Here is a 27,786-nt window from a genome sequence, read left to right as displayed (position 1 = left end):
CTTATACCACCTCTCCCTTATCGCTGGGCAGCTGCTGCTGCTGCTGGCCTCAGTTATGAGCGTTACATAATCAGATCAGGACCACAACGCTTTCCCCAATCAGAGAGTTCAGATCAAATCTCATCTGGCTACTCCATTCTGTCTCCTCTCTACCCTACTTGCTGTTACACAGGCTGCTAAAATCCCCCACACGCAAGCAGGCACACACAGGAACGCACACACACACACACACACACACACACACACACACACATCATAGTTCTCTGTCCCCACTCAACAAGCACAGAACACTCTGGCCAAACTTGGTGTTAGTCGCTGCACAAAAAGCTCTTTACAAAGTCTAGTTAGTTCTCAGAAGGCGATGGGGGGAGGGGAGGGGCTTCGTGGGAGCTTAGACGATCTGATTGATTGAAAAGGGAAAAGGGGGGGAGAAAGGGTGGAGGGGTGCTGAAAAGAGAAGAAGAGGAGCAAAAAGATAAAAAGAAAAAAAAAGTGGGGGGCAGCAAATGGATCAAGATGCTTCGCTGGTTTCACCAAGTCATCCAAGTCGCCGTGGCAATGTCATGGAAACTCTAAAATGTTTCCAGACCATGAGCACCATGGCAACAACTTGCTAGCACACCGAGACGTGCTCCCTGGCTTGCTTGCTCCGTGCAGATTTTGTAAATATCAGAAGAGATAGGCGGCTGTGCCACGGCTTTTATTTGACGTCTAGAAGGCCACAACCTTCAGCAGGATGGAGATGAATGGTAAATAAATAAATACAGTGTCTGCCAGCAAGAACGGAGTGTCTTTACAAAAAAATAAACTGACAGATTGAGCACAACAATCAATACAGAGCTGGGAAGTGGAAGAAGTCATTCCTGTGAAATTCACATTTATTGTCTGAACAGTCAGTATTAAAGGAGCAGTTCCCCCTAAAATCAAATTTGCATAAGGGGTGGTTGTAATATGCAAGAATTGTGGATTTGTGGACTTTTTTGAGTAAATGGGCTCTTTTTGGCAGTTTAGGTAGTTTATATTTACAAGAAGGCAGATATGCCTACCTTTTTTTTTTTTTAAACAGCTTTTGTAATCAAAAATATGATCTGAACGCAGTGTTGTGCCAAACACATTTGGCTTTTCCAAGATGAGTTATTTAAATTCTATATAGGCTCCTCTTGTTCATGTGACTCTTATCTTATGTTTTTAATTCAGTTATTAAATTACAGGTCTTATATGATTATATGAGTAGACATCCCTACAATTCATTTCAAATCTGAGCAACTTCCACCAACCAGTACCAGCCCCTTTAAAAACTGGCATTCAGAGTCTTGAATGGACATAAAACTTATTCGACAGGTTCGTTGTAGCGAGCAAATTCAGAAAGAAAAGGAAGAAAAGGACCTCAATCATCAGTGTAACATCTTTTTGCTAACGCCAAGCTGAAGCTAAAGATTACACTTTGAGCAGTTTAAACTTTCAGATTCTGGGTCAGCAATAGATAAAAATGTGGATTTGGATTTAGATGAAAGTGCCAAACAAATTAAGTCCATTAAAATTCAGCCACTAAATCCCATTTCAGACACGGAATTCATTATATAAATGTGCTGGAAATTCTGCATGGCAATCTGGTGTTTGAAATAAATCACATCAAACAGACTTTACAGACATTTTGACATTTTGTACATAAATCTTAAGCTGGGTTCCTCCACTTGAATCGCTTTATTTATAAAGTTGTGACAAGCTGTGCTGGTAGTGGCAGTATACTTGATAGACGCGATTTAAGAGTTTTAGGCCTCACCGCTGTCCTTCAGGCCGTTCTCCTCGATCGTTATCTGCTCGGCCAGCTCTGACAGGGACTCGTCGATGGTGTGACTGCCTCGAAGAGTCTGAGAGAGACGTCGCCGGAACCTTTTCATCTTCTCCACAGAGCTCTCAGGAAGGGGAGGCCTGAAGAAGACAAACCAAACAAAAATGTATACACATTACAGGTGTTACCCACTTACTGCAAGAATAAGGAGAGGTACAGCTCGTTTCAACCACAGAGGAACAAGATCAATATCGCTGAGCTGTTTATCTAAGCTTCGTGGAAATGCAATGTAAACTGCCTGTAATTACAATTAAAACAAAACAAAAAAACGTCTGGCTGCCATCATGCTTCACAATCCCACATTCAGAAAGAAAATGTCACTAGTTCACCAGGAATCTGACTGGGCGAACAATGAAACGCACTAATCAACAGACGTTAATTATGACTCAGCTCACACTGCATTCCTCCTCCTGGGAAAGCATGACAAGTCGGTGAGAGATTCTTACGGCCGAGTTTAGAATACAGGCCCTGGCACACAGGACTGTAAAAGCAAATCCTAAACCGGGGGGATTAGCGGCTGAATGGCACAGGGCTAGCCTGGGCCGCATCGAGTCCACATCACACATTCCAGACACATTTATTGTGTGCGCGAGAGCGACTGATTGTGAGAGCCTGTACGTGTGAGCGAGAGGGAGAAATGCAGCGAGACAATTTATGGGAGGAAATGAAAAAAAGATTTCAAATCAAGACAGGCAATATTTGAGACTGATTGGCTGGAGGAGATACCAAACAAGCCTCTCCCTGTGACTTCAATGCAGATATCATGACTCCACTACGTCTGCAGATCAGGACATGTGTGTGTCTGTGATGCTGATGAGTAGAGCCAGACAAGAAAACACATGAGCGCAAACCCTGAGGGCTCGCCTGACTGGCAACTACTCCCTATTGACATCCTTTGTCTTGAAATACAACTAATAACCCATATTCTGTCCAGGGACGCAACTTACTCACTTACCCAGAGCCAAACAGTAGAAAGTAGTCTTTGGAGGACAAAGTGGACTAACATGGCTAAAAACCATAATTGACCTTTAAATGATGATGACTCATCAGTGAGGGACCATGATTCGGACTCGTATGAAGACTTTTGCTTTGTTTTTGTGCACAAAACAAAAGAGGATACAGTTGTTGCAAAGAAGGCATGCAGCTGAAAACTAAGTGTAATAGGAAATCCACCTACAGAGACGGGAAAAAACTGTGAAAAATGACTAACATTATAATGTGAAAGCCCAAGACGATGCCTAAGAATTGCTCATTTTGTGCAAAAAAAGAAAATAGAAAAGAAAAAAAACTGTAACAATGTGAAATGAAGAAAAGAGGAAATCCTTTCATTTGAGATGCGGGGAGGAAAGAAACTGGAAAAACTGGCAGATCAGGTTGCAAATCAATAATCAACAAGACAACAACAGGTGACAACAGCAGTGTTTGTGTGTTATCCACATAAAAAGAGCAAAAATCTGTCTGTGCACATCTTTTGCTGCTCTGTTCTTTCCTCTGATCTGCTAATAGCTGCCCCTCTGTTATCTTGGTTCTGCTACAGGTGTCTTCCTCTTATAAAAGAGTTGCTCCTTTTCAACATTGCCAAGTGCTCATTTCAGATGTTTGGGGTTTTCTCTCCAATGTCTTTACTTTCAAAAAGCAGCTCGAGATAGTTTCTGCAAACTGGAGCTAGATAAACAAAACTGAAACTGAACAGCTCAACATCTCCAAGTCGAGTGAAACAGCAGCTGGTTTTAAAAAGTGATTACACACAGAGGGTTACAGGCTCTTAAAGGGGATCCATTTATCTTTTTTTAGCGTCACATTGTTGGTCTTGTTCTGCAAGATAGTAGCTTTAGTTTACATGATTTGCAGTTCCTTAAATCAGCCTTCTTAAGCTTCCTCTAGACAGGAAAGATTTCACAGCGTCCAGGAAACCATAGATCATAGAAAGTAAATGACGCTGAGCAATTTCAAGCAACTAAAGTTTTTTCAAATTTGAGGTGAGCAACTAGAAACGGAGGTCATAAGATCTGCTAGCATCCATCAGTTTTAAAGTGATAAGCAGCTTTATTTTTATCCAACATTCCTCTAATTGGCAGAAGACATGACCAGCATATATCCACTTTCACTGACATGTTACAGTATAATTTAAGATTAAAGTATCTCCATGTTAGATCACGGTTCTATTACTATTATTAATATCAACAGTATTCTTGGTAAGTGCACTTTTATATAGGTTCACAGTGGTTGGCTCTTGTGTCAGGATGTTGTTAAAAATAACGAAAAACAAAACATAAACATTACATTTGGTACGGGGTTATACAGTCAATTGCCTGATTTGCTCCAAGGTTAAACGTAATGTCAGAGTGAAGCTCTGGAGAGTCTGACAGAGCGTTTGAAACAAACTGTCACAACAGGTGAGGAAATGCACGTCATTATTACATAACCTCTCCTACCTCAAAGTTAAAGACCAGCACAGAAGCAGCGTGACTGCAAACAACATCCTACCAGGAGCAATTTTATTTAAACTGAAAAGCTTAGCAAATAGCAAAGTTGCAAAGACACAGCTTCTCTTTAATGTCACTGAATGTAACCACAAAGCCCCGCCCAACTGTTTTAACAGTCTATTATGATCACTCGATGGTTAACACAAATTGTTGCATGTCACGGTGCATTCTGTCAGACAATTTGACGTGTAAACCCTTTGAAACCCACAGCAGGCGATGTGTCCGTTCAATGATTAGAGGCATGTGAAAAAACGCATATCATATGAAATTAAGGCTGGCACATAAATGTACCAGTCTTAAACCAAGCATTGAGAACAGTGTGAACCCTGAGCTTTTGACTCACAATGGACTACATCGCACTAATGTGTGATATTCATATTCACAACAATATTTAATTAACAACTCGATGTCAGTGTCCACAAAAAAGCTGAATATTTTAGAGCTCATCAGTGCAGACTTGGATAAAGAAAGCTGGCTGTTTTACCCAAATATGACACGCACTGTGGATGTTTTTATGAAATTATTTTGCGCAGCTTTTCTCGTACATATATGATTACTCCCAATTAAAATGCTAAGCAAGAAGCATTGTAATTAATCCAGGAATCAAGATGAGAGAAAGCACGTCAGATCTGCTGTCATAAGAGCTGCACGTCACTCAGTTCAGCCTCATAGCACATCAGCTCCAACGCGGTCAGCCAGCAGTCTGTCATCTCCGGAACAGCTCACTGCGTTACCCTGAGTTACACACACCCTTCGTGCTAGACGGGAAACAAAAAAAATTGCACTCGTAACTCTAATAAAAAGGCCTATTTATCCGTCACAGCTGAAGCATGAGATAAGAAGTGAATTACTCATCGGCGAAAGTCCAAAGAAAATTTACAGCATGTTTTAATCAATTACTTAATCAACAAACAATAATATCAACACAATCAAGATTCTTTAGCGAGTAATGAAACGATTCAGCTGTTTAATCAAGCAGAAATGTGAAATATTTTCTTGCTCAAGCTTCTTTATCACTGCAAATTAAAAAGGGGAGTTGAAAGGGCTTACACAAGTCTTACAGTGGAAGATAATAAACAAATGAAGTCAGCTCAGGCTTCAGACTGCTCTAAAGGCTTTTTTTGTAGTCTTGGTTCAATGATGTCAGGGAGAGTGGTATGGGCAGCCAATCAGAACAAGTTTGTCTTAAAGGGAGGTCCGCCTTAAAGAACAGGCGCTAAATCAGCTTGTTTCAGTTAATGGATGAACTGATGAGACAGTATAAGATGAATAAAGATGATTCTGCCATGTGAAAAGCTACTCTGGTAGAGTCCAAGAACAAAATTATGGAGCTGAAAATATGTTCGCCTTTAAATACCGTCTTTGTCTGAAAAACAAGAAAAAACAAAAAAACTACTTTGGGTTCTCTGAACTTCTCAATCACCAAGCAGAAAAAAACATAATTCACAGATTATTCAATAACAACAATAACCACAATCTTTTCAGACCTAATTCTGATATTACTCTAGACAGCCAAAATCCTTTGTTGTGATTACAATCACTGCGATAAGCTCAAATCAGGATTATGTGGCACCAAGTTGGGATAAACTGACAGGCCTCTCACTTTTGGCTTTTGTAGTTGATCTGTCCTCAGTTCCACGGTAATATCCACAATCCGCTCTTAATTTATGAATGTGCTGAATATGAGAGGGATTGGAAGAAGCACATCTCTTAAACGACAAAACCTGCTACTTAGCAGACTATGGATACAAATCACCTTCTGAGGGGTTTGAGTACAAAGTAAATGGCAGCAATAGAATAAAGACGAAGAGGGAGGAGAAGAGGGAAGACTGTCTGCTGCGCACCAGTATCCGCTGGCACATGCTCCTGCTCTGGGATCGAGAGTGGAGCTTTGGACATGATCCCTGGTCTGAGCCTGATCCCTGCTCCCCTAAGTAGGCCGATCTGAGGTCGCAGCTCTCGATCTGCTGAGAGGTGGCCAGGGAGGAGGAGGGGGAGGGGGGGGGGGGGGAGGAGGCGGCTGCAAGGGTGGTAGGGGGGTGTGGAACAGAGGGGTGTGCGCTCTGTGCTGATTTGGGATTTGTTGCCACGGCAACCCCCGCTGCTTTTTCCATGTTGAAAATGCAGAGCACCGCAGGAGACTGCTGCATGCTGATTTTCCGATCCCTCTCCCCACACTCCCCCACCCCATCCAAATATCCTACCATAATGTGCCTGAGATGTTACAGACTCTTGACATCTTCACATGTGTGCGAGGCTGTGTCTTTGTAGAGGGGGAGAAGAGAGAGTGGGACATTAGATGCTGCAGTGGTGCGACAATACCATTCGCCGCATATGGATTCAGTCCTTTGCGGTCGTAGCTGTGCTGATCATCATGAGCCACTTACAAAGGTAGGAGCCAGAGTTCCTGCTGTGATAACCCACCAACCCCTACATCAGCAACGCAAGGCAAGCACTTCACACGAAACCATTACACACACCATGCAGCCACCAACCCTGCCATACAATGACGGCTGTCTGGGCCACAGACACAAACAGGAAACTCCAGGTCACAAACCCTACCTGACCCCTACGGGGTTCAGTAAACCAGCTAAGGTCAATGCCTTGAGGAGCTCGGGGGCCGCCCCCGAGAAAACACCCACCTCTCTTCCCTGGCAGCCTTCCTCACAAAAGACGACAGAGAACAAGCGTGACTGCTGGCATGATTCACGGGTGAGCTCAGCCCTGGTTTTCTAAAGAGCAGCCTTTTCTCAACCTGGCCAAGACAATGAGGACATGAGTGAAGGAGTTGGCTCCATTATGTGGGTCTTACATAAAGGTTGCATTGTACACAGTAAAAAGTGGGCTTTTTCTAGTGATGCGGGATGTAGTGGGGTGGTGCGTGGTGTCGAGCTGAGGAGCACTGAGCATGGCAACCAGGCAGGCGTGCTACCCCCCCCCCCACACACACACACACAGCAGGTGAAGCTTTAAAGCTAAAATGTGTTTGAAATTGGCAAAATGTGTCATCGAATTTGCCTTTTTTACATCATACATCAGGCACACACACATCATCTCCTCCCCTCACCTTGCTTTCACACTTGTCCCACATTGTCACCTACGTGTCCAAAGAGCTGAGATGGGCTGACAGACGGACAGGTCAGGTTGGAACAAGAGACCAGGCCACAGATCTTATAAGATTCAACGCTGCTGCTGTGGTTAAAGCAGCCTGAGTGACAGGCGTGCTCCTCTTTAAGCTGCTTCTGTGAGCCAACACTGCCAGAAATCAGGCATTGGATAACTAACTTCAATCCTGCATGTCGGTGCATCACGTTTTGATACTAGCGCGGGAATTATTTCATTACTCATCTTTTCCGATACAGTCACGGCTCAAAGATGTGGGCGACGCCACTTTAACAGATGTGCAGACAGGTGTGTTTCAGGTTGCTCTTAAAGACACCTGTTCAGACTCTGTTTAAGCTTGTCCAATAAAGTGACGTCACGGTTGTTAGTCAAGCTGATAATAACTCAATGAAATTACTGTAGGTGCTATAAAAGTTTTGAAAAAGACAAAGATGACAACCAAATAAAGGTGAGGCCGAAATGACACTTTATTCTTGCCACCAATCTTCTTCTTGCAAGTATGCATATTTAGCCAAGATGAGCTACTTTGGAAAAAGAAACAACCATGTAAAATTATCTTTTAGATTTTAAACGTCATTTACGTGGCATACTAAAATAAACATGAGTGTGAACCGCAGCTACCCCTCTCCATTTGTGTTTAATTTAACAAGAAATTTTTTTGTACATGAGCAAAAATAAAACAAACAACCACAAACACCACCAGTGTAAACCGCTTTAGAATTACTATAAATATTAAATTGCCATGACTGCATTAAGCCGATGAAATTGAGCCCAACATTGTGTTCAACTGCTGTTTGTCACTCTGCTCTCTGTTTCACCTCTGCTCGGATATTCCCTGGGTTAATGGAGTGACACGCACGGCCCCAATTCCGTTCCACCACAACCCTCCCACTCCACGATGAGTGTTACTCCATATGGAGTCACACTTGCAGCTGCTGAAGAGTCTCTTAACTAAGCGGTTAGTGTAGAAATACTTTCACCTTTGCCTCTCTCCTACAGAAACAAGAACATGTAACTGCCGTCTTCTGGGATTTATATTGCTGTGAAGGAGATCATCACTTATTGGAAAAAAGCATCTATTTCATTTAAATTTTGTTCAATTTTTAACTACACTTTCCACTTTGTTCTTTACTGAGACAGTCCTGAAACAATCACAGTACCGGGAATCCTTTAACGCCCCCATACTTGACATAAAACCGGTGCTTCACCTTCGCAGAAAGCAGTTAATGAGCCTGATGTAATGCAGATTCTGTGTTAGAGGGATTAAAACCCACCTACACTTAATGCTAGTTGGTGAAGAGCAGCTTAATGTGGCGGGCCCTCCACGCAAATACACAAACAGTGAGTAAAGTGTTTACGGGGCAGGTGTAGAGGACGGATTGGATTCGGGCCATGATGAAACAGAGGAAAGTATTAACTACCCCGCAAATGCAACATAAGTTACGCAACAACAAAAAAAACCATAATAAAAAAAAGACAAAAGACCTTTTTGTCTTTTGCTAAAGAGCCAACATCCAGATCCAGACACACGAGCGACTAAAAGGCTGAACAGAGACGCTTGGAATAAAAACCATGCACCAATCCTGCTGCTGTAAAAAAAAGAAGAAGAAGAAAACGACAAAATATTTTAAATAAAATCACAACAAAAACTGGCCTTATTACGCGTACATCATGGGAATAACTCTGAAATTAAGCATGCGATTTGAATAAAACCGGTGCTTACTAAGCAGCTTTCACAGCGGACATGATAACAGTTTGTGAATGGGATGAAAAGACAGCATGTAATGTGACAGATAAGCCTTGGGGACCCAGCTTGGTTCAAAGCAGGGCACTGAGATCATAAGATTATGATTTTATCTGGCAGGCAGCAGACTAGCATCATTTCCATTGTAATAAAAGATGACCAAATAAAAACAAAAAAGAGAATATTTTTTCCCCTAACAAGTGGAAAATCCCTGGAGGAGACACAGATCCCTTCTGAGGTTGTACATACACAATCAAAACACGTGGCAACCCCTTGTGAATGATGTCCCGGTTAACACTGTCCACAAGTCTGCTTGGATCCCATAAATTTTGTGTGGAAAGTATAATCAACGCTTTACAATGCACCAACTATAAATGCGCCCCAGGCGGCGAACTTAAGAACGCCTACTCGGCCATCGGGTCTCCAGCTGTCTGTGTCCGCATCGGAGTATAATTTAATCTAAAGGGAGCAGCAGAAAGAAGCTTCTTCTACTTACACAAACAGTAAAACTGCACAGGTAATCGCAGTACATGTTGTACTTGAGTCAAATTATGAAACTAAAAATTTACTGAACGCTTTAGACACATCAATACCTTTTGTTCGTACGTGGTTATTACCCACTTCTGTTCATAATGGAGTGGGCTCATCTGATCTGAGGCTGACTCAAGTCACCTGTTGTCTTTTTGTTGGCAGGCATTAGCATCAGAGAGAGTGACAGTCAGCCTCCCCCTCACTGCCCATCTGTACTCATCCACCTCCTGAAAGCCTTTCATGGCTATTAAAAGAGAGCTGGCTACTATCTAATTAAGCCCAGACAGCAGGATGGGGTTATCACAATATTAGTTTTTATATATAATCAGTCTTATCTGGGAAGATAAAAAAGCTCAACGTGATTTGATTACGTTTTTACACTTGGTGTTTGAGAGTGAGACAAAGTGACAACATTAGAAAGCTGCTCAGGTACGAAAGAAAAGGAAACGATCACAGCTAGAAGGTGAGAGCGTCCATATGCTAAACCTGGTTTTACCAGACCCCTAACCCCTAACCCACATGCTGATATGACCTTTGAAAGCTTAGCAAAAATGTAATTTTTCTGTCCCTGGCATTAAATGGTGCAGTGAAGCTATGATATATCCCATGGTACCGATTCTCAGGGGTGATCACGGTGCAAAACTGTGTTTTTTGCCTTTAGCTTGTGACATTTGGAGTTGATCTGGATGCAGCAGAGTTCAATTGTGTTTTTCAGTCCTGAAACCCTGATGTACTTCCAAAACCTCAAACACAAAAAATATTTACAGTATGGAGGTAAAATTTTGTGAGACTCACTGACTTTTCATGGAAGGACCCATATCAAAATGCAAACACAAACTCTCAGCTAGAAGTCTTTCTAGTAATTTCATGCAGCCCACATACCAGAAATTGTTGTGTATTAGAGCAGCCGAGCAAAACTTGGCAGTAGTTTGAGGCAGTATACCTTTTTCAACTAATTATTTTCTGCTAGTGTTGAAGCTGTATTGTAGTTTCATAATTTGCAAACCATTACGAAGCACTGATAAATTCTCATTAACCTCCTAAGACCCGAACTCTTCCACTGCATGCATTTTTAATTTCTCTTTGATATTTGGACATATTGGGGCCCGATGAATGTAAAAACAAAGAATTACCAGATTCTTTTTTTTTGCCTTATTTTTGTTTTTAAGAAAAATGAGAGCCACATATGAGCATATTCATTTAAAATTTTGATAGAACAGTAGCAGCATAATGTCCTCGTAAGTGGATATCAGGCCCTTGTAGAGCAAAATTCTGTATTTTGGTCTAAATAACCCAAAATGTGATGTCCACATAAGTGGACGCCTGGTCCTAGGAGGTTAAAGGGAAACAAATTTGCCTCAAATGAATCAGAGGATAACCAATCTAGTAGCATGTCATCCGTAGTGCCAGACATTATGTAAACTTTTGGTAACACTTTAAAATACGGCCCACATCTAAGGCTACGTTCACACTGCAGGCGAAAGTGCATCAAATCCGATTTTTTTGACCCTATGCGACCCATATCCGATCATGGTATGACAGTGTGAACGGCACAAATCCGATATTTTCAAATCCGATCTGGGTCACTTTCGTATGTGGTACTGAATCCGATACATATCCGATGTCTCAGAAAGCGACTGCTGTGTGAACGGTCAAGTCGCATTAAATCCGTCTTTTACGTCACTGACACAAGACAGACGCCAATTATCAGCGCCAGAGAAGCGCCTGATAAGACATCGCAAACGCTTCCTGGCCATCCGGTGAAACTGCTGGGAAGACAACGTTGGAGAAACGTTAACATTTTATTTGTACTGCATAACCTGCAGGTTCTGACAGAAATCTGCAACTATCCTTTGAAGCACCGCTCCTCTAAAACAGCAATAAGGATCATTATTAGGTTATTTACATTATTATGTAAATAACAAAATAACTTAAAGCAAAAATCGGGAAACATGAAGTCCGAAGTCTTTATATTAAGGCCATCAGTCAAACAATATAGTTTGTTCTGGGTCTAAACAGAGCGCGTTGTGTATGACGTCTTCGTTTGCGCATGCGGGCCGCTTTGAGCGTTCACACTAGAGCGCGTTTGCTGTCGCATTTTATTTGTAGTGTGAACGAGCAGACAAAAAAAATCGGATTTGATCAAAAAATCGGAATTGAGCATTAAGACCTGCAGTGTGAACGTAGCCTAAGGGTGTAATACCCATGTAATTACATGGAATTTCAATGTATTTTGTTTCAACTTACAATAAGTATATTTACATAAAATACTTAAAGTCAGGCACACTGCAATAAGGTGATAACAAGACAGGCTTTTGCAGGAAACAAAGAAATAACTATATTATAAGTAATTTTAAGTAGTTTTGCAGGATAACAAAACAATATTTCTCCGTCTCCCATCGGAACCTTCAGCCTCTGAATTAAGTCATCTTGCACATCAGCCTAAAAAACTGTCTGTAGGGGGAAAAAATATTAATTTTACCTACTGTTAATTTTACCTACTGTCTGTTTTTCTTTGCTTATTCTTTGTTGTCATTATTGAAAACTGCTTTAATCTATAATGAATAGTGATAATGTAATTACAAGGGAGAAGAACATTTATTTATTTATTAGGTGTTGAGCGGCAGTCTGCCCCTGATTAGAAGGAACAACCAAGCTGAGATTGGATTGGCCCGAGAGGCAGGGGGTAGATTTGGCTAATAACCCCCCCCCCAAGGAAAAAAACCAACAGCAGCATTTTCACTTGGATTTCTGTTAAAGAGCCGTCACAACTTTCCGTGAACACAAGCATCTCAAATATGCAACGCTTCTGCAGCAGTACTTTGAATGAACATGTGTGCTTCCAAATAAAGAGAAAACAAGTGTTTAAACAGCTCCTGGAAGTTCTGCCAAGAATGATAGGGAGAAAAAAAAAAGGGGGGGGGGGGCAATATTTGTCCCTCACCTGTTTCAGACATGAATGCTACAGATGATGACCCAGATATGTGCTGTAAGGTATTACTGATATAGCTCACACAGGTTCTCAGCCAACTGGCTCCAAGCTGGACAAGGAGGAGGAGGGGAGAGGGGTCTTTAGCATTGACAGGCACTTCCAGATTCAGACACAGACAGAGAATGAGGGTGTGGAAGTGGTCAAACTCGAAAGGATCAGCATTTGTCTTCTGGGGCTGCATGCCTGCGCCGCAGCTCTTATGTTAACGCATCGGAGAAAAGAAGTAAAGTTTGTATTCGTGGCTATCTATAGACAGGAGCGGTGCCCTCAGCTGCTACCCAGAGAGCAGTGACACATTAACCTTCAGCCAGCTGCCTTGACCTGCTGCTTCAACCTGAGCTCACACACACACAGAGAAGATCGGTAAGAACGACTTCTTCCATCAGTCAAAACACTGAATAGATACGAAAATAATTTCTCTCAAAAAGTCAGTGAATTTCGGTTTAAATTGACTTTAAGCATTGACTTGATGCCCTGAAGGCATGAAAACCCATGCATTCAAGTCCTCGCTCTCTCTCACACACCCACCCATTCACATACTGGAGCATCATCTGATCTGCACTGGGACTCAAGGGATCAGCACCGAGTGGCTACAGCTGTTTCACAGCGGATCACGTTACCCTGCCGCCACCATCCCCGCGGCCCTCACCAAGGGAACGACCCCACTTCAAGCCAACCCTCGGGCACACTGTCCTCCAGCAGCTCCCTGACCTCCTGCGGGCACCGAACCCGAAGCAGACACACTTTCGAAAGGTCCTCAGGGACACCCGTGGCTCGAGGAAGCTCAGCAGCTTGAGTCTGTCAAAGTGAAACCTGCTTACAGGAAACTGAGAAAGTGGCAGCCATCAGTAAACACTGTAAACGGTGTGGAATATCACTGTTTTTGTGTTGTTTGTTTTTTGCAGGGTATTACTAAAATCAGTCAGAAGTGACCTCAATCATCATTTTTTTGTCCCGGAAGTTTGTGGCCACATGTTTTTGGCTGCTCAATATTGAAGCGTGCCAAGCCTGAAAGTAAAACAGGCATTGCTTTTCTAAAACTGTGCTGAATAAAGTTCCATTTTGAAAGCAGCGGCTCCTCGTGTTAATCTAAAACTGAAACAGTGAGCTGTTTCAGCTACTGAAACACGAAATGCACAACATTTACTGGCAAAGGTGCTAAAAAACAATAACGAGAATATTTTTCAGATATTTCTATATACACTTCTACAAATTAAACTAATTTTAGGTGCTGAGCATACCCATGGATTTAAAAAATAACTGCCTTTTATTGAGTTATTATTTGTTTTCCAGAGTCAATCTGACATAAACTTGAGTGTTAGACATCAGTTTGATTGACTTTTTACATAAAAGTTGGTATATTCCCATAAGCACCCGTGATAGGTCTGTTAGTAAAGTGACTATTATTATCTAAGTTCCGTCTGAAATGCTTTAAACTCCATTGCATTTGCAAAAAGCTTAATTAGAGTCAATCCCCCGGATTTCTCTTACTTCCAGCAGAAATAAGCCCGCAGTGAGGTTGGTTTTGCAGGACTGATGCATTAACTTTGACTATACAGAGTTAGCATGTACTCTCAGTCAGCACACTCTCCGTAAGGTTGGTGAAACTTGGGTGCTTTCACACAGAAATCAACGTGCCTTAGGGGGTGTTTTGCTGTAACAATGCTGTCTCCCTGTAAAACAATTATTCTCTGCTACACAATGACAATCGGGTAAACTCCCCATAGAAACCCACTGGAAGCTCAATTTCAGGGTGAGATCCCTAAAAAACAAACTGCAGTGGTGTTTCTCCAACCATTTTCCGTGCAGGCTCTCTGTCTGCTGCTGTCTTGGCCTTCACACAACAACAGCTGAAACGGCTTAAAGCTGTCAGTAATGGCTGTCAGTGAGCTCAGAGACTAGTACGGTCTGTGCCCTGCTTCAGGTAGTTTGAGAGGGTGGGGGGCGTGGAGCAGAAAGACTGGGCATCTCTGAAATGTGGGGCAGTGACTGTGCAAGACGATACAAGCACAGCAGCCAGTCAATCCTCCTGTTTTTTACAACCCCAGCCTCACACAGTTCGCTGACGAGCAACTGCTCTTGGTGGTATTTGACAACAAAGCTGACACTTGATATTTAACCAGCAGCTCTCTGTGGCAGCGAGGATAAATTATAACCCTCTCTAGAGGTAGTTTAGTCGTTATTCGTCCAGCTCGGAGCTCCTCTCGCTGTTTGTCTTAGTTAGAGGTGGCCATTCGCCGGTGAATGGGGCAGGCTGAAGTGCTCACACACAACAAACGCTGCATTCAAACTGCGGCTGTGAAGTAAACATTGCTACGTTGTTCAGGCTGTGTGCGCCTCTAACTTGCTCTAACTGCGTGGTTTAGTTCACAGAAACTAGTCCCACAGCGAAAATGTGCGGACTCTCACCAGAAACGATTCGCGTTGGTCCGACCGGAGTCCCCGACCTCGGAGCTTCTTCTCAGGCCGGATGCCGTCTTTCCCTCCGAGTGTGAAAAAAGAAAGCACCGACTGCTTCTTCTTCTTTGTGGTTTCGGTGAGGTCGTAGATACTTTCTGCTCCGCAGTGTCGCTTATATCCGCGGGGCTGTCGCGTCCAGCGGCATGGCTTGTTTACGGGCTTCAAAGTTTCTCTCCCGGTAGAAAATAGGAAGTGCTGTCGTTGGGTTTTCAGTCGAGGAGAGCGTAAGCAGTGCGGGGGACGACGGCGATTACTAGTTGATCTGAGTGTGTCCTCTGCCAGCTGACGCTGCCTGCCTGCCACCACACTGCCGTGCTGTCGAGGTGTCAGCGGGGAAACAGCGACACTCGATGGTTGTGCACAGGAGAGACCGAAAGGCGGCCAGTGCAGAGCTACAGCGGCCCCTACTGGAGAATGTTTGTATAGCAGGCTACCTAAAGTAAGGGGGTGTCAAACACAAGGCCCGGGAGTCACGGATCGGCCCGAGAAAGAACCCAATCAGATCCACTGGACAGCTTTGGAAAAGGGCGTAATTCCTACTGATAAAGACCTTCGCCACTGCCATTCATAAAACATCATTGTAATTAAGCAATAGATAAGCAATAACAACTAAAGTTCAAAAAGTTCCTGTTTGTTCACTATCTATTGTAGAATTTATATTTTTTTTATAAAAGGTCCATGGGGAGGAAGGGACATTTTCTGAGCAGTGAGCTACCAGAAGTTTATCTGTTATTATTTATTTTTCCTGACATATTTACTGCATTTACTACAGCAGCATTTCTGTATTGTACAAGGGGAAAACCAGATTTACTCATTTAATTGCACTTTTTTTTATTATAATCAGTTGGATTAAATATGTTAAACATCTTTACCCTGACAAAAAAAGGAGTTTTGCTTGTTCTGCATACTTAAAATCAAAGTGAACTGTATGTAGCCCATACTGTAAAATGAGTTTTAAATCCCTGACCTAATCCATTAAAGATGCTTATTTCAAATTTGTTTATATAAAAATAATGGAAAAACTCGATCATAGATGTACTGCTGCAGGAATAAACCAGATCCTGCAAATTAAATGTGGAACAAAGAGTGAAAGGACTTTAATAAATATATTTTATTTGATTAAGACCTTCCATACCCCTGCAATAATCAAATACAGTGAGCATAAAGGGAAGCTAAAGTTCAGTAACCCAGTCATTCCAGTAACAAAAACTGCTGTTGCTGGTTTTTCTAATAGCCATTTGGTTTCCTCCATTAACTGGCTCATCTCTTTTTGATCCACAGGTTTCTTGCACTATTTAAGAGAAAAAACAGACAAAATGATAAGCTCAGCGAGTAATCCTCCACCAGGTTCAATCAGTTGTTAAAAGTTTATAATGTCGCTGAAGTTCCTTTTATTTGCTGCAATTTTCATCATAATTCGCAGAAAACAGCTGTTAAATTGACATTCAAAGTGTTCACTGACTCAGGACTGAAGCTCCTGCATTAAGTAACTTCAATAAAAGAAAAAAAAAACACCCCACCTTTCAAACTGCACGTAGCTGCCGGTGTCAACATTAATGAGTACAAATAAAATGCTTTTATTTCAACCATTTTTTCATTTAGAGGAATAATTAGGAATAGTGTTGCTTTTTTCACATGGACACTTTATTTTATCCAGTGGTCACTGACCTGTATCTCACTCATCTGCTAAGGCTTTTCTTTCTTCCTGTTTGATATAAAACAGAGTAAATAAGAAATCCTCAGATATGTTTTCTTTTGATCTGCTTCCACGCTATTAAATTTACTGCATTATGCTCTTTATGGACATTCAGCACTGCTTATATCTATTTCAAATTAAAAGCCTTTAGTCTTTTACTGCACAGAAACACTTCATTTCTTAACTAGGCTCTGCATCAGGCTAGATCAACAGTTGAAAAAAAGAAGTGCCAGCATGGCTGCAAAGGCTCAACTATGTGCATGGAAGTGGGTGAACATGTGATCACACATAGCACTACATACCTGGACTTGATGTACAAAATGTGTGTGTTGTAATGAAGTGACATCTACTGAAGCAGAGCTGGAGCCAGGCTGTACTTTCATGCAATTCCACCCCGCACCACAAGATGGTGCAGTGAGATTTTTATTTTTGTATTTTTCTTAAACAGGCATGACATTATGACAATATTCGTATTTACAATAACAGCCCAGGAGCAGGAAGCATATAACTGAAAACATCTAAACACACATACTGGTAAAATTCTGCCTCCTGCTGGTGACAGCTTTAGTTACGGTCTGCAGAGAGTAATTAGTGAATGTACCTATAATGAAATGAATGAAAATTGCCCTATGAAGTAATATCTTTTCACAGTTGCTCAGATATTGTAAAGGAAGGCGTGGAAAGAAACACAGACACATGTATTTTTTTTTAATTTTTTTAAAAATATATTTATTTATTTAACAGGGGCAGTGCATGGTAATAAACATGAGTATAAAAATATAATGTAAACGTGCCAGATTGTTGCAAAATTAATTGTTTGCAGCTGTAGCCCCTGAGCAGGTCACAGAAAACTTTAAATTATTCAAGTCACAGTCTAGAAATATATAATCCAAATGCATGTATTATCAGCACACTGGGTTTTTTTTCCCCTTATGCACTCACAGACATTGTTGTTGCTGTTTAATGTTGCAGTTTTCTTCAGTCCCTATGTTGTTCTGTTTCACACCTACCTGAATAAAATACACTCACCACATATCTTCTCAAAACCCTCACTCCAGAATCTCTGTATCTCTCTGAGCACCAGTCCCCCGACTCCTGGATTTTCCCTCAAAACAATTTAAACATTCACTCTTTTCTGGGGCCCGGCCAGAGTACAGGTTGGAAGAAATTCAAGCAAACAGAGGGCTGCATACTTTCCTGCACAACTCTTTGCCTAGCAGAGAGAGCGGCCTTGTTGAGGGGGCCCGTTTCAAAGGAGACATTTGGCAAGGAGTCCCTGCTCCGGCTCCCGGCCTCAACTGTTTTCTGTCACGTTTTTAAAAAAAAGAAACATCAGTATTTTTGTTGTCTCCCATCCATCGTCTCTGGAATAAATATTATCCAGGAAGCCAGAGCATAAGCAGCCCGGACTATAATTTTTCTGGTTACACCTACAGTATGTTTTCTCTTCTTTATTAATGAAACAGTTGCAAGTGTCACTGATGCAATAGTTCCATAGATTGTGTCATTTCAGGTCATTTTAATTTCAACTAAAATTCATAGAAAAAAAAAGAGAGAAGCAGCATGTTTGCTGAGCTGAAATGAAACCCTCGGCACCTTCTTGTGACTTGGAAGCCCTCTGGCATGTTTGTTGGTTTCAGCCCCTTATCAGATCTGCACGATCACTCCCTCCCTGCACTGAGAAGCAGTCAATATCGCCCCAGGCGCCCCATCCCACCTCTCACATACGTCTTACTCCCCTCTCTCCCTCCTGCTCTTCTTCATCACTCACATCTCTCAGTATTTCAGAGTTTAAAAGATGTCCTGGACGTATGCAACCCTCTTGGCTCTCCTCACTGTGCTTTTTGCACTTTCATGTGAGTATGATGCAGGAGTGAGATTTTTTACCAAAAAAAATTGTCTTATTAGTTGGTTGCAGGCATGAGAAAAACTGGAGTCCTTTTGAATTTAGACCTTTCATGTTTTGTGCTTCGACACAGGGTCTCCGGAGGCCAGCTCTGCAGCTGTGCCCGGTAGCACAGGCAGCACCAAAGATCCTCAAGGTCAGGGGCTGCATCAGCTGCGTTTCTTTCCCTGCGTATCGCCCTGTGTATCACTTTACACTGTGAACTAAACTCCCTCCCGCTTCCACTGCAGGTCCACTGAAAAGGGTCTTCATGAAGCAGGCCGATGCCTCAAACTTCTTCAGAAGACGCAGCAGACGTGGTGTGAAGTCCCAGGATGAGCTGGACGGTGAGTTCACTTTGAGTCAGTTTGCAGTCATTTGGAGTCTGACATGGTCAGCCAGACTGTGTTTGCACGGTGAAGTCTGTTTGTGGTCAATTCTGGCATAAAATGCTAGAAAATGCTAGCTTTTACCTGTAAAAACAAGAAAAAATTACTTCTGCTAATGTTCTGCTAAATGTGCTTTAGGGCTGTACCTTTAATACCCACACACAATTCAAGATGTGACAGAAATAAGCTACAGTGTCATATGCTGTAATCAGATCTAAGAGGACGTGGACAAATTACCGGCATCAACAGGTCCTTAAAGACTCTCAGAAGAGCTGTTTATGTGTTATGTCATGATTTAAAATCACGTTGGAACTTCTCAGAGAAGTTTAAATCTAGATGTGAGGGACCAAGCAGTGAAGGCATAGAGGACACAGGAAATACAACCTGAAGGTGGGTTCTATTTTATTTTACCCCAATAAAAGAGCTAAACTAAATATGATTCTACTCAAAAAATGACTTACAGAAAATTCACTAGGCAAAAAAAGTATACACAACTTAAACACAAAGACACAAGAGGGTAACTTGGATAGTGGTTTGGCCAAACCGTTAACATACAATAAGGGAAACAGAAATAAACACTAACTAAGCACAAAATAACCTAACTAGCCCTAAAACACCCCCTTGCTGACACGCACATAGTTGGTCCTGCTGAGCTGGCGTTGTACTTTCAAAGTCATGCCTTTTGCTTAGGCAGGAAACAGCCAAACCAGGTTGAACAAAAGAAAGAGAACCATGATATAATATACATTTAATTTGACAAAATACATTTTAGAAACCACACAGCGCTACTATGTGCGGACTTCATAATATCACTGTTAGGTTTAAGTGAAGAAATGAATGAATGACATTACTGAAATACATTTTTAACTGCAAAACCAAACCAATGAGGTGAGTGGACTGGTTTTTTACCAATGTGTGGCTGAGGCCATCACACCAGGTGTGACTGTAGTTGGTTATAAACAGAAAAATGAGCCTAGAAATGGGCTTTTTGTAAAGCTTTGAATATCTGATTGTTTAAAAGATGGTTTAATTGTCAAAAAGACAGCATGGGTGAAGTACAGGAACATGCAGAAGACTAAAAAGAGCAGGAGGAAATCTTCACTGTTACTTGAAGATTTTTATTTATTTTTTTGGCACTGAAAGAAAGCCTGATACGTCAGGCAGATAAAATATCTCTGAGATCCACAAGCCTCAACATTCATCATGTGCAGAAGTGAAAAATGTAGTGGTGCCGAGGCAAAGATAATAACGTTTTACACATTTGTCATCCTCATCCTGAACATAAAGATGTTTGATACTGTGATGGGAACAAGTGTCAGAGTAAGATAAGATAAGATAAGATAACCTTTATTAGTCCCACACGTGGGAAATTTGTTTTGTCACAGCAGGAAGTGGACAGTGCAAAAGTTATGAGGCAAAAATTAGAATACAATAAGAATAAATACAGTACACAACTGTACAGAATAGAATAAAATAAAATACTATATACAGTAGAATAAAATAAAATAAATATACAATAAGATAAAAATAGAATACAAATACAAATACTATATACAACTGAGTAAAAATACAACGATGACAGAAAGGATTATTGCACTTAGTATTATTGCATATGTATGGATGTGTGTGCTTGATCAGTTAAAGTCTTTATTATGGAGTCTGACAGCAGTGGGGAGGAAAGAGTATTGCTGAACCCCAGTGATGAATGTATTGAAATAGTTTTATTGTATTACTTGTTTTATTAAAAATGCACTTCTGGTGTCTGTATTAATGATGAGATGACTCATAGAGATGCAGCCCTTTTGTTTCCTGACTCTGCTGTGAGGGAACATGTTTATGGCAGCCTGAAGGATTTTATAGTCATGGCAGCCAGCAGCTGTTAACCTTATTGTGGACCTGGCATGAACTTAGACCATCCCAGACCTCAGTTTCCTGTCCTGGCGCTGCAGCAGGACACACGGGGCGGGACACACCAGTTTGCTCCTGTCAACGTATTCGCATTACTGAACAATGTGTGGCATTCTTGAGCGTTTTACCGCCGGCTGTTATGCACAGTTTTACCAGCAGGAAGGTGAGAGCGCACAACAATGCTGCTGTTCTGAACTGCAGTTGCATAATGTGCCGTACGTGTGATAACAGCGAGACACTTTGTGCAAAAAACCCCAGAAAAAACAGGAGGAATAAAATGAGCACAAAGCAGAGAACAGACTGAAAAGACAGAGATGGATGAGTGAGTGGGTGAGTGGTTGTGAGTTGAATGTGGAATGTGCCAACACACAGGCAGAAAGGGGTCAGAGGGGAAAAAAAGCAAGTACCAAGTGAGAAAAACAAGCTGCTCACTTTGAAGAGCGTCTCGTGCTGCATTAAGGCATTTACCTGTCCTGCAGTTGGATGAAATTTTGAAGGGAAGTATTTGATAGAGGCAGCTGTTTCAGCTGGCAGATATGATGACATATAGTTTCTAGTCAGAGTTTTAATATCCAAAGATGGACATCGCAGTCCAACAAATGATGCTGTTTGGCTTTTGTGGGAGTAGGTCAGCAGTAATGTGCAGGGTGGATAAAATGATGGATGATTAGCTCTGCTGTGCAATTTCAATGGGGCGATCGTGGCTCAAGAGTTGGCAGTTCGTCTTCTAATCGGAAGGTTGCCGGTTTGAGCCCCGGCTTGGTCAGCAGAGATGGGCAGTAACGCGTTACTGTAATCTGATTACTTTTTTCAGGTAACGAGTAAAGTAAGGGATTACTATTGCAAAAACGGTAATTAGATTACCGTTACTTTCCCGTAGGAACGCTGCATTACTGCGTTACTAAAACCGTGATTTTTTTTGCGAGAATGTTTCATGACAGTGACGTAAGCGAGTGCGCCGTTAGTGACAACAGCTGTGTGCAGATCAACAATGGATCACATATCGATTGTGGGAGAGAGTATGAGCGTGCAGCGTTTAAAGCGTGGAAGTACTGACCTTACTTTGAGTTTGATTCCATAAAAAGTGACAAAAACATTAGCGTCCACCGTGCGTGGGAAGAAAACTTCTTTTTACAGCGAAAAAAACCCTAAACAAGCACCGAGTGCGCAACGACGTAATGGAAAACTCACAGAGAAACTCGTGGATTCTTCCACTGACCGCTGCGGCACACCTGCACCAGGGTAAACCTCCGCCTACCGCAGTCCTGCTTTACAGGTGAAAATAGAGCAACAGGACCACTGAGTCTTTGACTTTATTTATTTTCTGCTGTGTTTTACTTGCATCTATTTGAAAGACTGAGTGTAAACACAAAAATATTTTTATTTTATGTGCTGGAATGTGCAGAAAATAGGTTTAAATATTAAACAAATTTCTTCCAGTCAGAGAATATTGCATATAATTAAATTTTTGCTTGATGCATAAAATTAAAAGGTTAAAACTAATAAAACAAGTTTAAAAAATTTGAATTTGAATACATTTTGTATGATGGATTATGCAGAAAAAGTAGAATTGGGCTGAAAGATCTATTGCTTTATTACCTACTCAGGTTGTAAATCGTGTTTTTAAAAAGTAACTAAGTAACTAAGTAATTAATTACTTTTGAAAATAAGTAATCAGTAAAGTAACGGGATTACTTTTTTAGGGAAGTAATTGGTAATTAGTTACTGATTACTTTTTTCAAGTAACTTGACCAACACTGTTGGTCAGTCTCGGTTGTTGTGTCCTTGGTCAAGACACTTCACCCGTTGCCTACTGGTGGTGGTCAGAGGGCCCTGTGGCGCCAGTGTCCGGCAGCCTCGCCTCTGTCAGTGCGCCCCATGGTGGCTGTGGCTACAACGTAGCTTGCCATCACCAGTGTGTGAATGGGTGGATGACTGGATGTATAAAGCGCTTTGAGGTCCTTAGGGACTAGTAAAAGCACTATACAAATACAGGCCATTTACCATTCTGAAAGAGATAAAATATAAAACTAAAGTCAGATGACCTCAGTACTAACTGTGCTGAATAAACTTTCACATGCTGGTGACAGATACTGCTCTGTAAGTTAATCTCTAAATCTTTTTCAGTTTGGTAATTTACAACTTGAATTCCAAGCAGCCGCACGTGTGCATGCCAACTTAAGCTGGGAATTCTGATGAAAGGTGAAAGGCTGTTCAACTTTTCCAGTGTGAGTGGTTCGTCTTTGCTGAAATTGTGGTTAGGGTGTGGTCATTTGTTTGTTGTCTGTCTACTTGCAGCGAGCAGACAGCTGTCGATGGAAACGGCGTACAAAGTATGCGGTATAACCGGTCTGACAATAGACGTCACAGCTAACTCTGCTGTCACCCCTTGTGGTTCAAAGTGGTATTACATGCAGGTCAGGCCATAGTTCTACTTCAGCTGATACCTCTTTAACACAATACCTAGATATTTTTGGACATAACGTCTTATTACAGCTCGCTTATCAACCAATCAGCTTTCAGCCAACACACAGTATCATCCACGTCCAGCAACATGCAGTTGTGATTGTGCAGGACTGCACAGAAATATGTCTGCGTTGGGTGAAAACCCTCCTCCTCTCTGAAGCCTTGGTTTGAGTGCTCAAGCAGGGCAGAAAAGCACTATAAAAGAACCAGTCCATTTACACTGTCTGCAGGAAAATACATACAATATGTCAACAGACACAGTCGTGGTATAAAATCCACATTACTTGCCCTACAGGAGTGTTTTCTTCATTGTCTACCTGCTGATCAAGGATCCAAGGAGGATCTCTTTGCATACTATTAGGAGACGTCAGTGAAAGTTTTAATTCTTCTAACTATCCATCTATTGTCTTCGACTTATACAATTCATACACAGTGTTTGCCTCACACTTCACAGGTCCTAGCTTCAAACACAGGCGTTTGACCTTTTCTGTGTGGACTTTGCATTTTCTCTTTCTTGTGCTTGATTTCTCCTGTTTGTCCTTCCATTAAAACACAATAGGTTAAAGGTACTTATTAGGTAATTATACTTGTCAGAATTTCAAGCGGTTCTTTTGTGGTTACGCATTTGTCTAACAAGTGGAAGATCCTTGTTTAGTCCCAAAAGGAGACACATATCTCTTTAGGGCATGCACAATCACACTGGATGGAAGGCCATCCAGTGTAAAAAATCCACCAAAGCAAACATGTGGAGCTATCTGCTGTGACAACCCTTGTAAATAAGGGAGCAGTTGAAAGTAACATTCAGTACTTGGCAGAATTTCACTAAAACATTTACCAGTAGGGGGCAGCATTTTACCCACAAAAGGGGTGTTTTGTTTTGTTTTCTTCTGATATGCACTGATATTTTTTTTTTTTATTATTCTCATTTATTTTCTGATTTGTTTTAGCTACACCTAGGGTGCTTTCTGAAGGTAACTCCTATCTCCTATTCCTAACCTCTTTTCCTTGACTTGACTATAAACATCATCGAGATCAAGGGAAAGTGGGTAAGAGAACTGCTAAGGACTTAGGAAAAGAGAAACACCGTGAGAATTGGAACACTCTCACACTCGTCTCTCCTAACAATATGACATTGTGTTAAAACTACAATGTACAGAAGATGAACTACAAAACCCGCATCATATTTTGCCACAGTGTGTTCAAACGCTGTTGTTTTATGGGCGTCATATAAACGAGAACAGCCTGTGAAAAACAGGAGTGTTTTTGTGGTCTGCCTTATGGAATACGTATTTGTAAGAGGAGGAGAGAATATTCTCCTCATCACTTTCAGGAGGAGAATATTCAAATGTGTCACGCAAACGTGTCTGTGGCACACAATTTCTTGCAAATTGCACGCTGAAAAAAAATCCTGTCTTATGCCTGTTGTGGTTGTGATAGCTGCTACTAGGAGAGTTCATTTTTAGGAGGGCGAGATGTTATCAGAAGGAGTGTGTAATCGGCACTTTGCATGGATGGCTCAAAGCTCTTATCGCAGTGCCAAAATTTTGTCTCTGTCCTAAAACTCTTCACGCAGTCGTCACGCTGAGTGTTTAGAGGTGAACGCCACATATTGTGCCTCATGCAAATGCGCCTCATGCAAATGTACTGTTTATAAGATTGAGGAAACCTGCAGTCAGCTGAGACTGAATCACTTGGATGAGTGACAAAACGTTTTTCCCACGTAAAACGCTACGTCCAGATGAACAGAATCAACTTTTGGGGATTTACTTACCTGGATGATTGAGCATGCATCAAGACATATTGTGCTTCAGTCACATGGGATTTTACTGAAACTGAGCAGAAAATAGGTTCTTTTTCTTAGCACTGCACACACAGCGAACAAATTTCCTCTGCTGCATCTGTAAAGAATGAAAGTGTTAGTGTATTAGATTATTGTTTGAGGAATCAGTCAATGACACACCTGCACCATCTTGTGGTTCTAAGTGGTATTACGTGAAAGTACAGTAAGGCCACAGTTTTCCTTCAGTTGACATCTCTTCAGCACAGTACCTAGATCTTTGTGGACATAAAGTCTTGGGTGATGGTTTGCTCACGTTAAACTGATAGCTTATATAATTTTGGCTTGCTTGAAAAGATTTGCTGGTTAAACAAAGGTTAAAAATGATGATTTATATGCCCAAGTAGGTTAAAATGTAAAACTGAATCGCTGCCACAAATCTTCATCCCCTGGATGAAGGAACAGCCCATTCCTCAAGTGATGCCAGTGTGAGAGCAGGCGATCGCATTTCACAGTCTTTGTTACAGAAATCAAACACAGCAGTTACATTCCAAGTCTTATTATTATTATGAAATTTCCTCTTTGTGCTTTTTTTCAAAGCTCAGCAGTGCAATGCAAACGCTTTCTTCCTCTTCTTCTTCTTCATCTTTCTTTTTTGGAACATTGTAATGTGTGAATAGCGAGTCAGCGTGAGACTTTTAGAAGTCAGTTGGGGGCCTGAAATACAATACAGAAGTCTTCTGTCTCCTCTTCAGTGCTTTAGGCGTCTATAGCTCGTCCGTGTTTTCAAAGTGTCCCTGGACGCAGTGATTCAGTTCTGTGGATTTGTTTGAGGGAGCAGTTTTGTGATGTTTAACAGCTTGTGTGAGTGCGTGTAAAAGTATGTGAGCATTAAATTTAAACTGGTTCTCTTTTGTAGCTGCTGTATTTTTCTGCACTTGTACGCAGTGTACAACTTCATGCCTCTACTCTTCTACTTCCTAGCAGCTCCATCTTTCCAGCTGATAGGAAGGCATTAGTGACTCAAATCACCACTTGTTACAACAAAGGTATGCAGAAGAACATCTCTGAACACACACTACACTGTAACTTGAAGCAGGTTACAAGCTACAGCAGCACAAGACCAAACCGAGTCTACAATTTACACATACTCATCAAAATTGGACAAAAGAAAATTGAAAAAAAAAATGTTCAGTCTTGATTTCTGCTGTGATGTTCATCAAACAACATGAAGACAGCCTACATGAGTGTGGCTGTTGACTGCCTCCATCCTTTTATGACCCAGTTTGGGCCGACTTTTGTTTTTGTTCTTTAATATCACAATAATCGTCTCACTAACCTGCAGATTCATTTCTTTATCCAACTAGATGACTGGTGAGACACAACTGGACTAAAGTACCTAAATAAAACCAGCTCAAACCTCGACAAACGACATCATGCATCAACTGGGATTATTGACTCTTCTCAAGAATAAATACTTGTCCTTCTGACATTTTTGTACTTTGAAGTCACGCATTAAATGCAGCTCGTATTTCAAAGGAAACAGTCCAGATAGTCACACTGAAAACTGGACTCAAGTAAATGAGTGCTTCAGTAATTTTCCTACCAATTAATCATTTCCTTTTACATCACCTTAAACAAGATTTTGGCGTTCGTGCTCCTTACGCCTTGAAAACCTGACCATTTCATACTTGCTGTGCTTGCAGCTGAGCAGAGGCAGATTTTGGCTGCAGATGAGCGGAAGAGAGAGTTTCACGAGGAGAAGCGGAACGAGTTTGAGAGCTACGCTGAGGAGGAACATGACGGTACGTGGAGCATTTTCATCGGACGCAGGTGAAAAAGAAGAGTTCGTTCGCTGAAATTCTCCTCCTCTACTTTCAGAGCAAAACGAGAGGAGCAGAGAGAGCACCGAGCAGTGGAGGGAGTTCCACTATGACGGGATGCATCCTGCCTACGAGTACAACCGTCACTCCACCTAAGAGTGATAAGAGGAGACGTGCGACTGCTACATAGCGATGCTTTTCCACACAAAATGTGACCGCTAACATAGTAAAGGCAACGACTATGCAATGTATTTTTCATTTTTAACTAGATTAATTATTAATCGATTAATCACGTGGTGTAGAAAATGTTAGAGAAGTGTTTAAAAATGGTCTGACAAAGTGGACAATGAAAACCAGCATAACAAGTTAACATCAATCGAAATGAAGAGCTTTTGGAAACTCATTTACCCCAATTTACAGCTGAGATCTGCTAGATCAGGGATGTCCAACTCATTCTACATCTAACCCTAACCCTGAGTAGGCTGCACAAACTAAACTCCCTTTTCTGTCACTGTAAAAAAGTTTAACTACCATTTAATCCTCAAGATTTCTTAACACAGGAAAGAAAGGTGTGTGATCTCAACAGTGCATCTTAGTTTTTCTACATGATAAAGACATGCTCTTTTAGTAAACTAAAGAAATCTGTCATTGGGC

At 41.5% G+C, this 27,786-nt stretch overlaps 2 protein-coding genes across 3 annotated transcripts in view; one reads left to right on the top strand and one right to left on the bottom strand.

Moving 5' to 3' along the window:
- Positions 1-15,594, bottom strand: part of LOC309709774 (cyclin-dependent kinase 17-like) — a 37,076-nt gene extending 21,482 nt beyond the window's left edge. The window contains exons 1-2 of one of the 2 annotated variants that reach the window (XM_082538602.1): positions 15,138-15,594; positions 1,784-1,932 (exon numbers count right to left, since the gene is read on the bottom strand). In XM_082538602.1, coding sequence (XP_082394728.1) covers positions 1,784-1,901 — 118 coding nt within the window. In that variant the 5' untranslated portion in view covers positions 1,902-1,932; positions 15,138-15,594. The remainder of the gene's footprint in view (positions 1-1,783; positions 1,933-15,137) is intronic. The other variant, XM_082538603.1, reaches the window with a different exon arrangement.
- A 3,019-nt stretch (positions 15,595-18,613) lies between these two features.
- ucmab (upper zone of growth plate and cartilage matrix associated b) lies at positions 18,614-27,610 on the top strand. The gene is made up of 5 exons (XM_082538973.1): positions 18,614-18,740; positions 18,864-18,926; positions 19,021-19,116; positions 27,016-27,114; positions 27,191-27,610. Exons 1-5 carry the CDS (start codon positions 18,683-18,685, stop codon positions 27,286-27,288), a joined length of 414 nt encoding a protein of 137 aa, XP_082395099.1. The 5' UTR covers positions 18,614-18,682; the 3' UTR covers positions 27,289-27,610.
- The last annotated feature ends 176 nt before the right edge of the window (positions 27,611-27,786 follow it).

This window comes from Aulonocara stuartgranti, assembly GCF_965226115.1.
Source record: "Aulonocara stuartgranti genome assembly, chromosome: 7".
NCBI lineage: Eukaryota > Metazoa > Chordata > Actinopteri > Cichliformes > Cichlidae > Aulonocara > Aulonocara stuartgranti.
Note: the sequence above shows the minus strand (reverse complement) of the source record. Positions and strands in the feature narration are given on the sequence as shown.

Bases quoted from the DNA above. Each gene is read 5' to 3' on its own strand.
- ucmab (XM_082538973.1), top strand. From the start codon at position 18,683: ATGTCCTGGACGTATGCAACCCTCTTGGCTCTCCTCACTGTGCTTTTT. The intron at 18,741-18,863 runs GTGAGTATGATG...GCTTCGACACAG, and splicing joins TGTGCTTTTTGCACTTTCAT to GGTCTCCGGAGGCCAGCTCT. The intron at 19,117-27,015 runs GTGAGTTCACTT...CTGTGCTTGCAG, and splicing joins GTCCCAGGATGAGCTGGACG to CTGAGCAGAGGCAGATTTTG.